General features: G+C 38.7%; 1 protein-coding gene across 1 annotated transcript in view; it reads left to right on the top strand.

Annotated features, from left to right (window-relative positions):
• Nucleotides 1–14,317, top strand: part of adgrv1 (adhesion G protein-coupled receptor V1) — a 141,532-nt gene that overhangs the window by 82,420 nt on the left and 44,795 nt on the right. Inside the window, 6 exon segments of the mRNA XM_040019073.1 lie at nt 5,261–5,668; nt 6,141–6,313; nt 6,451–6,697; nt 6,873–7,012; nt 7,881–8,041; nt 8,180–8,280. Coding sequence (XP_039875007.1) covers nt 5,261–5,668; nt 6,141–6,313; nt 6,451–6,697; nt 6,873–7,012; nt 7,881–8,041; nt 8,180–8,280 — 1,230 coding nt within the window.

The raw sequence follows: 14,317 nt of genomic DNA, 5'->3' as shown, positions 1-14,317 counted from the left end.
AATTAACCTCAGTGTGTGAAGAGGACTCTCCATTTACATGTACAAATTGGAGTCTATTAGATAGATATGATTCAAACCACTGCAGCACAGTACCTGTAATACCTACAGCATGTTCTAATCGCTTTAATAGGATATTATGGTCGACAGTATGGAATGCTGCACTGAGGTCTAGCAGGACAAGCACAGAGATGAGTCCACTGTCAGAGGCCATAAGAAGATCATTTGTAACCTTCACTAAAGCTGTTTCTGTGCTGTGATGAGCTCTGAAACCTGACTGAAACTCTTCAAATAAGCCATTCCTCTGCAGATGATCTGTTAGCTGTGTGACAACTACTCTTTCAAGGATTTTTGATATGAAAGGAAGGTTGGAGATTGGCCTATAATTAGCTAAGACTGCTGGGTCATAAACAGATTATTTTGATTTTGTGCAAAAATTATGATTACTTCTCTGTCAGTGCACCCCAGGGTGGCTGTGGCTACAATGTAGCTTGCCATCACCAGTGTGTGAATGTGTGGATGACTGGATGTGTAAAGCGCTTTGGGGTCCTTAGGGACTAGTAAAGCGCTATATAAATACAGGCCATTTACCATTTACCATTTACTTCACATTTTAATATTTTTAATGATAACATTATTAGGTTTTTAATGTCCCTTACTGCAGAATAAAGGTTTCTTATGAAAGTTTTGTTTTGTTTTGTTTTTATCTTTAGCTCCATTCTAAGAAAATGACCAGTTTCAAGTGTCCTCAGTGTAGGACACATACAGGATGTCATGCTGAAATGTAAAGCACTTACAATAGAAGACAAACAACAAATTATTCCAGCCTAATTGATGACATTTATGGCATTTGTTTTCTGTGCTGACTGATATGCTGCTCAGTGCTTTGCTGCCTGCTTTTAAATCAGATGTCACTCTGAACATAAACACAAGCTACATGTGATGTCTCTGATGTGTATCTGTTTCTACCCGTGCTGATGCTAGCATGACTAAAGCTAGCCAAGCAGCAGTAAATATGTGAAGTAAGGCAGAAGGATATACTCATCAAACAAACAGGATCATAAGAATATAAAACCACGAGCACTACAAATGTAACAGAAATACGTTGACATAAAATGGCATGTTATTTGAAATCTACACGAAACAATGACACAACTACTGTTTTTCAATTTTTTCAATTTATTTATTTTTTACCAATTGTCCAAATTAGTCTGTGATTGGCCTGAGTGTGACAGAAATCATATTTATATACAACTAAATATGACTCAGCAAACATGTTTTAAATGGATGATTCCTCACTTGATGACGAATGATCCATTTCCATATTTGCTGAGTCTTAAATTTGATGTCAGTGAACTTACCAGTGGTTGGTGTTAAAAAAAAAAAGCCCCCAAATCCCCTATGAGCAAGCACTTGGCGACAGTGGAGAGGAAAAACTCCCTCTTAATGGGAAGAAACCTCTGACAGAACCGGGCTCAGGAAGGGGTGGCCTTCTGTCTCGACCGAGAGGGGTTCAAATGTTCACTGACAATTTAGTTGTATATAAATATGATTTTTAGGACTTGATGTTGACACCAATTATGTGAAATTGGGGACGCACACAGTTCCGCTTCTTCTTCTTCTTCTTCTTCTTACTTGGCAGAATTTCTGGCAGGCTCTTAACTTCATTCTCGAGTTCAGCCACCTTGACATTGAGCATTTTCTGTTTGTCTCGTAGACTTTGCAAAGATCCCTGTGCAGAAAATGCAGCTGACTCTTCTTTTTCCATCTTCTGTTGTTCTGTGGTGTCTTTTTCTTTCTGAGGCTCCTGCAGAGACATTGCAGTGGATGGCAGTGAGTCCTCTTTTTCCATCTTCTCCTGTTCTTCAGTCTCGTTTTCTTTCAGAGGCTCACATTTATGCATTTCATTTGCAGCAGTGGAATTTTGTTCTTTGTGCTGCTGTGGGATTTTAAGTGAGCAATCTTTGGCCTCTTTCAGCTCTCGCTCAGGAGATTCTCTCTTCAAATCATGAAGGGCCTTGTTGGGGCAGAGCTGGGATTTCAGGTCACTGATTTCCAGGTTGAGTGTCTCCTGCTCCTGCCTATGTTTAACGGCCTGCTCTTCAAGCTGATTTTGAGCTGCTAGGAGCTGTTTCTGGAGCATCTCAATCTGCTCTTGCTGAATCCTACATTTGAGCTCAAATTCAGCCTCCTTAGAGGACTTCAGTCCTACAGAGTCAGTGTGTGAAGCCTCTGTGGTTGGAGTGGCAGACTCCACACACTGCTCTGTGGTAGGGTGGCTGATTTGGTCCTGCAGGGTAGCAATCACCTCATCCAATATGACAATAGCTTCATTGTCATTTGCGAGAGTGTCTGTCTCACTGATGTCATAGGGCTTATTACTAGAAGCCTCTTCCAGCTGCTCTATGAGGTCTTTAATCGTTTCCTCATAATTTCGCTTGTTCTCGTGAATTTCTTCACGAAGTTTGTTCACCTCAAGCTGGTGATAAGAGGCCCTCTTGTTTGCACCTACCATTTTACAGTAAAGGTTGTTTTGATGGTATTGGGAGGCTTCCAGTTGGTGTCTGAGAGCAGCAATCTCGTGCCAGGGATTCAACGGGGGTCTAAATGTGGGATTGGGTTGATATTGCCAAGTCCCTCCGTTAGGTACAGGGTTTGGTCTGCTGTGGTTCTTCCTATTTCCCTCTCTCTCCATGTCCTCCTTTGCATTTGAAATGGGGAGGGATTCAGCCTTTTCTTTTTCAGGAGTGGCTTCAGTGTTTTTTTGCACTTCTTCATTTTTCGGGTTTGCTCCATAACCCATGCTGTTTTGAGCTTCAAGAAGAGCCCGGGCATATGCCCGAGTAATTGGTCTTCTTGGTTCTTCAGCCACTCTTTTCTGTTTTTGCTTTTGTTGTTTCTTTGGTTTCACAACCGTTTCCTTTGGTGGTTGTGCCACAGGAGACTTTTCAGTATTTGGTTGTGCGGCTGTTTTTGCTTCTGCCATTCTAGATGCGTCAGCGTTTGCGTCTGCGTTTCTCTGCATCTGCCTTGTCTTTGTTTTAACAACCAGGTTGCTTTGTGTTTCTGCCATCCGAGATCCACTGAAGTTGGTTGAACGTCTCCTCTATTTATAGGTTTTTCCAGTGGAATGTGCACTGTGACATCACAGGCTGTTCCTGTGATGCGCTGTTCCTTTGAAGTGCCATGATTGGAACAATTCAAAATAAAATGCCCACAAACCTAATGTAAAGGAAAGGCTTTTATTTTGTAGCACATACTGAATTAACACTATAAAAGCTACTCTACAGGAATTGCAGTAAAAAATAAAACTAAAGCAAAATATGTTTTTTAAATGGTTGTTAAAAAAACTAACCAAAGTAGAAGACAACTGTTTAGTGGAAAGTATTCGACATTCTAGAGATTCTCAGGCATAATAACTTCTTTCATAATTTAAACAAGGACAGGTAGAAAACATTCATATTTAGTGAAAGATATTTATTAACATTATCCAATGAGAGTTACTGAATGTCTGTAGGCAGTGAGATCTTGGTGGTTGATGAGGCGACAGAATGTCATCTATGTTTTGTTTTAAATTCAGTTTCAATGCTGAATCTAAGAAACAACAGACTGCAGAGGGAGACTTTAATAGAGGTTTACTAACTCTTACTATCATATACATTGTGGAAAAATCTGTCTTTATTTAGCATAATATATTTGTTATAAGCACTAAATATGTTTTATGATTAACTGATGAACACTAACGTACCAAGCTGAAAATTCTCCTCACCAGTCAGCAGCTTATATTCACAAAAAACGGATAAATCTGCGATCCATGCAACTCTAACCAGCCAACAAAAACATGTGTTCATAATACAAAACAAGTTTACTTTGTGAAATGTTAAAAGGTACAAAAAATAAAACAATAAAATAAAACAATATGTTTTCAAGACTTTTTCACAAGTTCCTATATCTCACTGAAATGTTACTCTGTAGCTGATTTCTCGTATTTTAAGTGTGATGAGAAATTTTGACTAGAAACAAGACAAATATACTTGATAAGATTTTGAGTTTTTGCAGTGTATATGCAGCTGATTGGTTTGGTCTTTAACCAACATGGAATCATTTATGTTGGGCAGCTGTGGCTATGCGTACTAATCAGTGCTTCAGTCCCCAATGCTATCAGTCCACACGTCAAAGGGCAAGATACTGAACCTTCGATTGTCCCCAATGCATTTGGGTGTGAATGAAATGTATGACTATGACTTGTAGTTCAAAAAGGGCTATTTATGTATTTAAGTCCAGTTGTTGCTCATTCACTGTTACCTTGAACGTGTCATGCTATCACCACTCTGTGTAACAGATATTTCCTATATAAGCAAATATGTTTTACACTATTTACCTACTGAAATGAAATCGTAACTCCAGAAAAATGTTTAACTGTTTATTTCTGGACCAGTTAAGCTGACTTTAAGACCTTGGCTTTAATAGACATCTCATAGTGTACAGATCTATTTTTTATTATTTAAGCCATTTTGAGCAATTAAGCACCAAGACTTATTATATTAATTTTTTTCAGTCTTCTGCATGGGTTTGTTATTATGAGCTTTTATCCAAGCTTTTTTTTTCCAACTACAAAAATACATTTTGTTTTGTTGCCTCTTATTTTGTCTGTCATGAATGCTTTTTATATATTTTAATATACGTAATGGTTTATTGATGAAGTACACAGACAGAGACCAAAGTTTTCCCCCTCTCCTCACCTCTTTAATCTCATCATCGCCCTCCTTCTCTATGAGGGATTATGATTAAAGATGTCTGCACATAGCCCCAAGGCGTAAAGTATCTACTGGTGCTTGTACTTTTTGAAAGTGGAGATGAAAGATTGTTGAGTGCACTCTAAAAAAAAATCAAAAACCTCACACGGCTGGGTCATCCGCTTTCATCTCTCAAAGCATTTTGTGAGACACCAGGTTTGCTGAATAATAAAAGCCCAGTCCCCATTTGGTTCACATTTTGGTTGCTTTCAGCCTAATTATCATGACATGGGCAACTTCACTGGGCTTTATTTGCATTTAGACCATTGTATACCAAATGGAAGTTGTGCCTTTACAAGTTTAATGTATGATTTGTTCATTCTTTTCAGCTGAAAACTTTATATGTGGTGTCACCTTTCATACATTTCTTTAAATATGATGGTGGTTATATAACTCCATTCTTCACTTGCTCCTTCAATTAAGTCCAGCAGAGTTTAGCATGTTTTTATTTCTTTTTCTTCTTCTAGGAGCTTTCCAGAGAAGAGGTGGTGGGTCCATTTATAATCTGGCCTGCTGAAGCAGGGATGGACTTCCCTAAGCAGGAGGGCCAGCTGACTTTTGATGTGGGCAAACGTAACACATCACTGGAGATTTACCTAACACCTGACCGTGCCTCATCCTTACCCACACCTAAGCGCTTCCAAGTGGAGCTATACAATCCAACAGGAGGTGCCACAGTACACTCCCAGTTTGGCCTGGCTAATGTGACTCTGGTGTCAAATGCAGCAAGTGAAGCTGTCTGGGTCTTACTGGACCAGTTGCATCAACCCCTTGAAACTCCTACATTGGACCTGGTGCTGCAGGGACTAATAGATAAAGTCAGTCCACCTCTCAATAATGAGCAGATGATCGCTGTGTTTGAAGGTCTGGGGAAGGTAAGCCCAATCATCTGGTTTTTACACCAAGCAAATAATTTTTTTTAAATTACTGCATCAATGTGATTGCATGTGACTGTGAGTCAGTGTAGTTGTTTGTTTGTGTCTGTCAGCTAAGTTAAAGGGCATACATCACCTCCCATGAGCTACTTTGATAGCTCTGTGGACCAGTCTGTCATTCATTAGTTCTCACTTAATAAGATTACTGCTATCATGAAGTTGAAATTAGAATCTATTTATTGCATCTTCTTAACCAGCTGCACAAAAGAATAAACAGAATATACAGGGACATGTTTAGAAAGAGTAAATAAGAAGTAGGGACTACAGAGAAAAATGCATTCTGAGCACACACAATGCGCATGACCCTGAAGGTCAAACTAAAGAAAGTAACTCAGATGAGTGTGTGAATAACAGCACTAAAGTTTACTCAGAGCTCCTCAGTCTTTCTCATCCTTTCTGTCTTCTGAGCCAGGTGCTTGCAGAGGCAGAAAGAGCTCCTTTACAGAACAACAGCCGGAATTTGACCTATAACCTGTTGTGTGCCTTGGCCAATCCGAGTCGAGTCGACACTCGAGGTCTCAGCCACCTTGCTGAGGTGGCGGAGCGATTTGCATTCTCCCTCCTTAAACATAGTCAGTGTGAGATGTGAGTGTCCTAAATGTTCTAAATGAGTGAAGAGTTACATGGTACACCTTATTGTAATACAGATGAATATTACCTCACAAATTAATGTTAAATCGTGCTTGGATTTACAATTTCTTCTTTGTAAAATTTTTCTCCAGAAAGGTTACAGTCCTGGAAACTTGTCCGTATATGAACATCTCTGCCTTCCAGTGGTACCCCACAGAAATTAATGGATACAAGTTCAGGGGCCGTAATGCAGACTTCTTCCAGCTCCCAAATACTCTGCTGCCAGTACCAGCAGTTTTAACTGCGGACTGCGGCAACCTCAACAGGATGCAGCTGACCGAGTTTAGAAATGAACATTGGTTTCTCACCAGTGATGCAGCTACTGCTCTCAATGGGAAAGTAGGTGCTGGGACACTGACTTCATTTAAAAATCATTGTTAAATTGTTAAAATGTCAAAATCTCCTTTTCTTTTTTTAAACAGCAGGTGGCAGTATGGCTCTGATATAAAGCAGCCATTAATCTGGTGGCTGCTCTGCAACTGAACCGTCTTCTGTTGTATCTGGTTATACGTAGGTATTCTCAGCCAGTCTCCAGGGCAGAGGGTCACGACCTCTGGAAGATGGCAACGAGGTGGTGTATCGTATCCACAGCCCCGGTCAGCAGGTTAAACCAGGCCAGTCTCAGTGCCTTCTCTGGAACCAGACCACTGGAAGGTAACAAAAACACATTAAATGAGATTCAAGCTTAACTGTTCCTCAGATAGACTAAAAATAGAATGTGCACATTATATACAAAAATATAAGCTGTATATTTTTATTTATATACAAATATTTCCATTTATTTTTGTTACCTGATAATATCAGTTGCTGAGGTTTTTTCTAGTTCTAGTGTCTGCCTACTAATTTATTTTTTACTCGACGTAATTTAGCTCAACCAGTGTACTGCTTTCCTTATTTAAGACTACACATGGCTTGATTAGCATCTAAAGAAGGCCTCTGTTTGTCTTCCTTATACTTATTTTGGGTAATAGTTTGCTAAATAAAGGGCAGAGTTCCAAGTTTGTCCTCTCAATAAGGCCTCTCTGTGGCTGATGCCGTATCTTTCTACTTTATATCTACACATTCAGTCTCCTGCACGCTGAATCATCCCACATTGAGTTACTTTGTTGAGGACATTCCTGGGGATTGAAATTGGACTTGGCAGGAACACAGTGTTTTTGGCAGGTTTGGTTTGGACAGAGCAGCTACTTGGAGGACGTACCCCAGGAAGCAAAATTTATTATGCAAGTGATACCAAGAGAGAGCAAAATATGGAGAGAGAGAGAGTCAGAATCACAGTAACAGTGAATCTAACACAAACATGGTTATGCTCTGGTTTGTCTCACACATTCTTTGCAAAGTAAAGGTTACTGTAGATAATAATAATAAAACAAACTCAAAGAAGCCAAAATGTCAGAGAACAAATAGCACACAATCATGGGCATGGTTAGACTCATTGCCCTTTGTATTTACTTTGCTCATATTTTGTTATATTCTGTTGTAGTGTCTCGTCTCTTATTGTCTCTTTTTGTCTTCCCTTTAGCTGGTCATCAAATGGTCAATACTGCAGGGTTGTGGAAGAAAGTGGGAGTTATGTTGAGTGTGCATGCACGCACTTGTCTATCTACGCAGCCCACGCTGAGTTTGCAAAGCTTGCATCCTACAATGAAGCCTTCTTTGCCTCAGGATTTATCTGTATCTCAGGTACAACACACTCTCCCCTTGAGTTCTCATCTTCTTACCCTCCTTGTGGAGTTTCCATATGTACATCCCCACTTGTATAAATGGATTCAAATAAATCACTTAATTAAGTATCATTAATGCTGACTTCTCTGTCTACAGGCTTTGCATTGGCCATAATATCCCATGTGCTGTGCTCCCGTTTCCCCATGTTTGCTGCCAAACTGCTCACTCACATGATGGTGAGCTGCCTTGGAACTCAGGTAAAGCATTAGTTTGGATCTTGTTCTGCTTTTAAACTCTGAATGCAGCATTAGTTTCTTTGGTATTCTCATCTCTTTGCATCAGGTGCAAATGTACATGACAGGGCACCTCTGGGAATCGTTGTTGAGGCATCCATTTCTCTGTGCTCCAGTAGACCAGCATATTAGATATATGTGGGTTGCAAACATTAACACAGCACTCATACGTGGATTCATTCGCTTAGAGCATTTTAAAGCTGCTCACTGTGCACTCACTCACACACCCACAGTCACACGTCGCACGCTAGACATGTCGCAGATATTTTCTTGGAAATGTGCATGGATGCGAACATCATCCAGTGTCATCGTTTGCGTAGTTTGCGGGTTGGTGCGTCCTGACAACGCAACCATGCCCCCCGCACCCTCACCCATTAAAAACGCAAGCTGTCACATAACCATTGAGAGAGATAGATATGTGGCTACAGGTGGTCCTGATCAAGTGTGTGTGTTTGTGTGTGTGCATGTGTGCTTGCGTGACTGAGTGCGGGACTGGTAATTTTCCACTGGTCCCCCTCTCTTTGGTTGACAAACACAAGTCATTTCTAAAGAGGTCCCTGGGGGCTAGCCACCTCGGAGTAGACCCGTTTATGGCCCAGGCAGAGCCCCTGAACCTAAAAGGGTTTTGGATGGAAAATTCCACCCTGTTCTCTTTCCTAGTTTGTACGTTACTGTATAATAATGCCTTCTTCCTTGATAGTGCGTGTGTCTAACTTTGGTCTAGGGATTCGAAATGTTTGCATTTTTCTAGCCTTTTAGTCAAAGCCAGCTGTGAAAAGCTTGCTGAAGGCCCATCTGATTGTAGGTTCTGATGTTAAAATGTAGCCTTTAAGCGGTCTTTTGTTAGTGCTGGAAGTATTTCGGAGATAATGATGGGTGGGATGTGCTGAATTGAAATAGATCAAGTGACATCTTGTCTTCACTTATTCGGTTTATCTTGTATGTCAAGTGGCTTACTGAAAAAACTCTTTTTCTTATATAAATCACTTGGAGCAGATTTCTTTAGACAGTCTGATTTCTTTCTTTCTTTCTTTTCTTTTAGAGTTATTTTTAAATAATTATCCACAAACTGGATGACACGTGTATGTGGACATAAATAAATTACCTCAACAATTTGCCAGGAGGGTCCTTTTTATAATTGTTCTGTCAGAATATTTACCACTTAATGTCTTGAAAATGTTGCATATTCACAAAGAGGACTCTGTTTTTCTGTTTGTTTTTGTTAAAAATGCTACCTGTCAATCAAGAATGTTAATTGCATTCATCTAATCCTTCTGCAAACGTGTCATTTAAAGAATGAGAGAGATGCTTTGTTCTTGCAAGCTCATATTCAGCTTTTCTTGGTCAAGCTGTGGCTATCACTGATACAGTGACAGTGCTGTTTTTCTTCTTTTTATATATATCAGAATAGATGCCAAATGTTATTAGTAACACAAATGTCTCCCATATTTGTGGGTTGTAGCTCACACATCACCACTGATTTGAAGGATCATATCCAACTCCAACCACCTCTGGCAGGCAGGGTATGCCATCTGTGTTGGCTGTAATCATTCACTGAGTTTGCCCTCTCTGTGGAGAAAATTAGAGCTGCCAGTTTGATGAATTTTTCTCTGCATCTGCTACCGTACACTGAAGAGAACTTACATAATACTTCACCTCTCTTAAACAGTCTGTAAGTTGAGTGACGAAGCAGGATTTGGGGTTAGCGAGGCAACCCTGGCTTTTCAAGGTAGCAGTTAGCAGCAGACCAGTGCTTATAAAACTACCATCTGCTGACCAATCAGTTGCACTGGGTGGATCTAGCTTTCCTTATCACAAGCAATTTTAAAGCCATTCCACTGTTCTCTAATCCTCTGCGCATCAAAAGAATCTTGTGCTGATCTTTTAAGATTTGCAAGTAATCATTTTCATTGTTTAAAATCATGATTTTAAATGTGTTCTTTACTTGTTTGGCAAAGGTTTTAGCATACTTCTGAAATTTTCCTGTACACATTGAGAATGAATCTAAGAAACTCATTCATTAAATGAAATACTCTGTTGTAATTAGAGTCAGATTTACTCGTGTTTCTCAGTGCTTCTCTGACAAGTCAGTATAAACTGGACAGATAGCTAACATGAGCGACCAAATAAAGACTTGACACTTGACCTAAATATACAGTTTAAGCCCAGAATAGAAATAAAAACCTGTTTGGTATCTACCTCTTTTAATATTACAGGTACACTTCAGTAAGTGTGTATTAATTTAAAAGATAAATTGTACATTCTCCGTGAAAATTCTATCAACTTTATTATGTAATAAACTGTAACAACTAAACCATGTGTTTCCAAGTAGAAGATTTCAAATGCAACTGATCACATGAATAAATAAGCAGCCACAGTAGAAGAAAGCAGCTGCAGAAGAAAAGTCTGTGACTCCTTTGAGATATTCTGTATATCTACATAAATATCAGTTAAAATATCAACTGACCTTTTTTATTATTTTATGATACAAGATACAAAATAAGATAAAGAAAGCTAAGTAAACCAAATGTGTCAAAAATATTAGACTTTGGAAATCTTTGGAATGTTCTGGACAGTCTGAACTTCATAACACAATCAAGAAAATGAATCATGGGTTTGATTTGAAAGCACTTCAGAAAAAATGTTAATTGATTATCTTGAGACTAAAAAGATTTGCAGAACCATTTCTGAAGATTTCGACCTCCTACAACATACCATCAGAAAGACTGTGTACTAATCAAGTAAATATAAAACTATTGCTACCCTCCCAAGAGTCGAAACAACAAAGATCACAATAAGAATGATGCGTGTAATAGTCTGGGAGGCCATAAAGGAGCTCCTAATTACTTCTAAACAATTGAAGGGCTGTAAAAAGAAAGTCTGTTTTGCTGCATCTGGGCCACGGTGGCTTGTAATCATTAAGTGAGTAAGGTATCATACCAAAGAATGGCCAGAGAAGAAGAATAAAGATAGTATGTTGCAAACGTGAGATCAAAGTTGTAACCCTTCTCCAAAATAAATGTTTTGGAGGGATTTGAAGCACACAGTAGGGAGGAAAGCCACCTCATGTACATTCCTCATTCCTGAGTTTAGGGGGATATGAGCATATGAGCAATATTGGCAAAGCTTACTCCAACTTAACGTGCAGGAATGATCAGCCCGTATCTGAACCAGTTAGTGGTTAGTTTCATTTAAGTGTCCCATTCTTTTCTCCCTCACAAATATTTAATACTGGATCGGTTTCCTTTATGAATGCTAGCAGCAATCATTTTTAATTGGGTTTAATTTTTCTACTTTACAGATTTTTGGGGGCTGAAAATCTGTTGGTTGTTTAGATGTGCTTGTCTAGACATGTAAAATATACTCTTTATTCCTTTTACTGTAACTATACAAACAACCTAGCATGAGCAAGCAGGATAGTTTCTTAAAAATATTTAAATCTTTTAAATCAAGAAAACAATTTACAAAAGAACCATCCATCCATCCATCATCCATTCTCTTCGCTTAACCTTATCCTTCTCAGGGGGCGCTAGAGAATATCTGAGCTTTCATAGGGCGAGAGGCAGGTACACCTGGACAGGTTGCCAATCTGACGCAGGGCTAACACATATAACGATACACATTCACATCTATGGACAATTTAGAATTACCAGTTAACCTAACCCCACTACTTTGATGTCTTTGGACTGTGGGAGAACATGCAAACCCCACACAGAAAGGCCACGGATGGTGGCCAGATGGTGGAGTGGAACTCTGGACCTTCTTGATGTGTGAGGCAACAGTGCTAGCCACCATTAATAGTCAATGTATTCATTTATTTTACAGTCACAACGATATATTTTTTAGACTTTACTGAGAGAAAAATGCTTAATTGCACACTCACTGCATTTCACCAGCATCTAAGACTGAATTTGAACTTATATCACCCAACAGTGACCACTAGAGGGAGCGTAACACTATCAAATAAAGCCAGAATTTAGACAAATTATAGTAATTAGCTGCTTGCGTGTTAATAATATGACAATGATATACTACATAAAATTGTATTTGCATTGCATTTATAAGACTTCTGGACCTGTCTGTGTGAGCATATAGCTAGATTCAGGAAGTACTGGGTTGTCTTACCTGAGGGGCACTGCCTTGCACAACTGAGGTTATTAGGTTTAATGACGCCAAATAACAAAAATACATTTCTAAATGAGAAAGTGGAGCCTTCTGGTTCAGTTTGTGTAGTTTAATTGCATTACTGTCTCAGTATTTTTGCTGTCGTGCTTTTTACCTCTTTAGTATTTAGTTAGAAAATGCCAAAGACCCAAGGGCACCAGAGGTAGGAAATTTAATTTCTAAATCACCATGAAAACTAAGACAGCAGTGCTGGTACAAGCAAGAGAGGCAGATGATGAAGCAAACAGGACTGAGATGAAAGAGAAGATTGCACAAACTTTTAACTTTACTATGATATTATATCCAGATTGTGTGATGTGATGTTTACCATCTCAAAGGAGAAGAAAATGTCAGTCAGATTTCTACAAACTATTGCAGCACATCTTGAGTAATGTGTGTTCTAATATGTGTTTCTTAATCTTCTGGGATTTTTTTTTCAAATGTATAAAGCTCAGACTGTATACGTTTAGATATATAGGTTTAGTAAGAGGACTCATCCAGCAGTACTGCAGACACAAAATCTTGCTGAAGGTGTTTTATAGTCAGACAGGTTGGAACTGATCTGGGTCAGTAATAAGACACCTACAGGCAGTGGCTACTGTCAAGGCCACTGCGTCAGGACTCCTACTGAGAAGAAAATAAAAATTTGTCACATCCGCTGTAGGTGTGTCGGCCTGTCTATCTGTTTTTGTCTGAGTGTAAATTTAACAGTGTGCTACATAAGTGCTGGTCGTATATGCACAATTATCTTGTTTTACATTGACAGATATTGCTTAGATGCTTAGAGATGGAAAAATGAAAAAAGAAAACTAAATGGCATTAAATAGGAAAATTGAAATTTTCAGGGTTTTGTTTGCTTTGGAATATGCTCCTTTATTTTATTTTGAAAAGATTATCATAGGGTTGGGGAAGAAATGGAGAAAGACCTGTTACCGTATGGTTAGACTTGTTTAGGAGTTTGTCTTATCCTGATAGTATGATAGATAATGACTTTCAAAAATAAAATTAAATGAATATAATATAATATAATTATGAAGTACATTCTGTGCAATAGAATGTGAAAATATATGTATGTTTCCATGGTTATTCCTGATCAATTGTATATTCTTTCTAAGCAGATCTTAGAATCGACAGTGTCAGCAATAAAACAAGAACCTATTGTCCAGTTAAATACATAAATATATATACATAACTGAAGATCCAAAAACAAACAGCAACTGAAAGTGGCTGAACATCTCAAGAGAGGAAACACAATAGGTGATGATATCCATGGGTTCTAGACTTGAGGCAGTGATTGACTGCAAAGGTTTTAATCCAAATATCCATCCATCCATCCATTCGCTTCCGCTTATCCTTTTCAGGGTCGCGGGGGGCGCTGGAGCCTATCCCAGCTGTCATAGGGCGAGAGGCAGGGAACAATTAAAAATAATTCTTATACTCACTGTTATGAAAGCATAATGATTGTTTGGTGTTGTCCACTTATTTATGAGCATCTGAACACGGGGACCAATGCTGTACTTCTTAAATAGTTAGTTAAAATGAAAAATTAGAGTTTTGTTTAATCTGCATTTCAGTCAGACTTTTATTGTTTAATTTAAAATCCACTGTGGTTTTATACTGTAGTAAAACTACAGAAATGTGTATTTGTTAAAAAAAATCTTGCTGTCAGTAGTTTGCTGAAATACAAGTCAGTAACTGTAGAAACAGAAAGTTTGGGTGGAAACTGTGCAATGCACAACCAGATTGGAGTTGATTGTTTCACATTTCACTCTTTTTCTCATCTTTCAGCTTCTCATTTTCTCTTTCCTGTTGCCAAAAAAGTATTTTTTAAAACTAT

Source organism: Simochromis diagramma, unplaced genomic scaffold (assembly GCF_900408965.1).
Source record: "Simochromis diagramma unplaced genomic scaffold, fSimDia1.1 OVJJ01000822.1, whole genome shotgun sequence".
Lineage (NCBI taxonomy): Eukaryota > Metazoa > Chordata > Actinopteri > Cichliformes > Cichlidae > Simochromis > Simochromis diagramma.
Note: the sequence above shows the minus strand (reverse complement) of the source record. Positions and strands in the feature narration are given on the sequence as shown.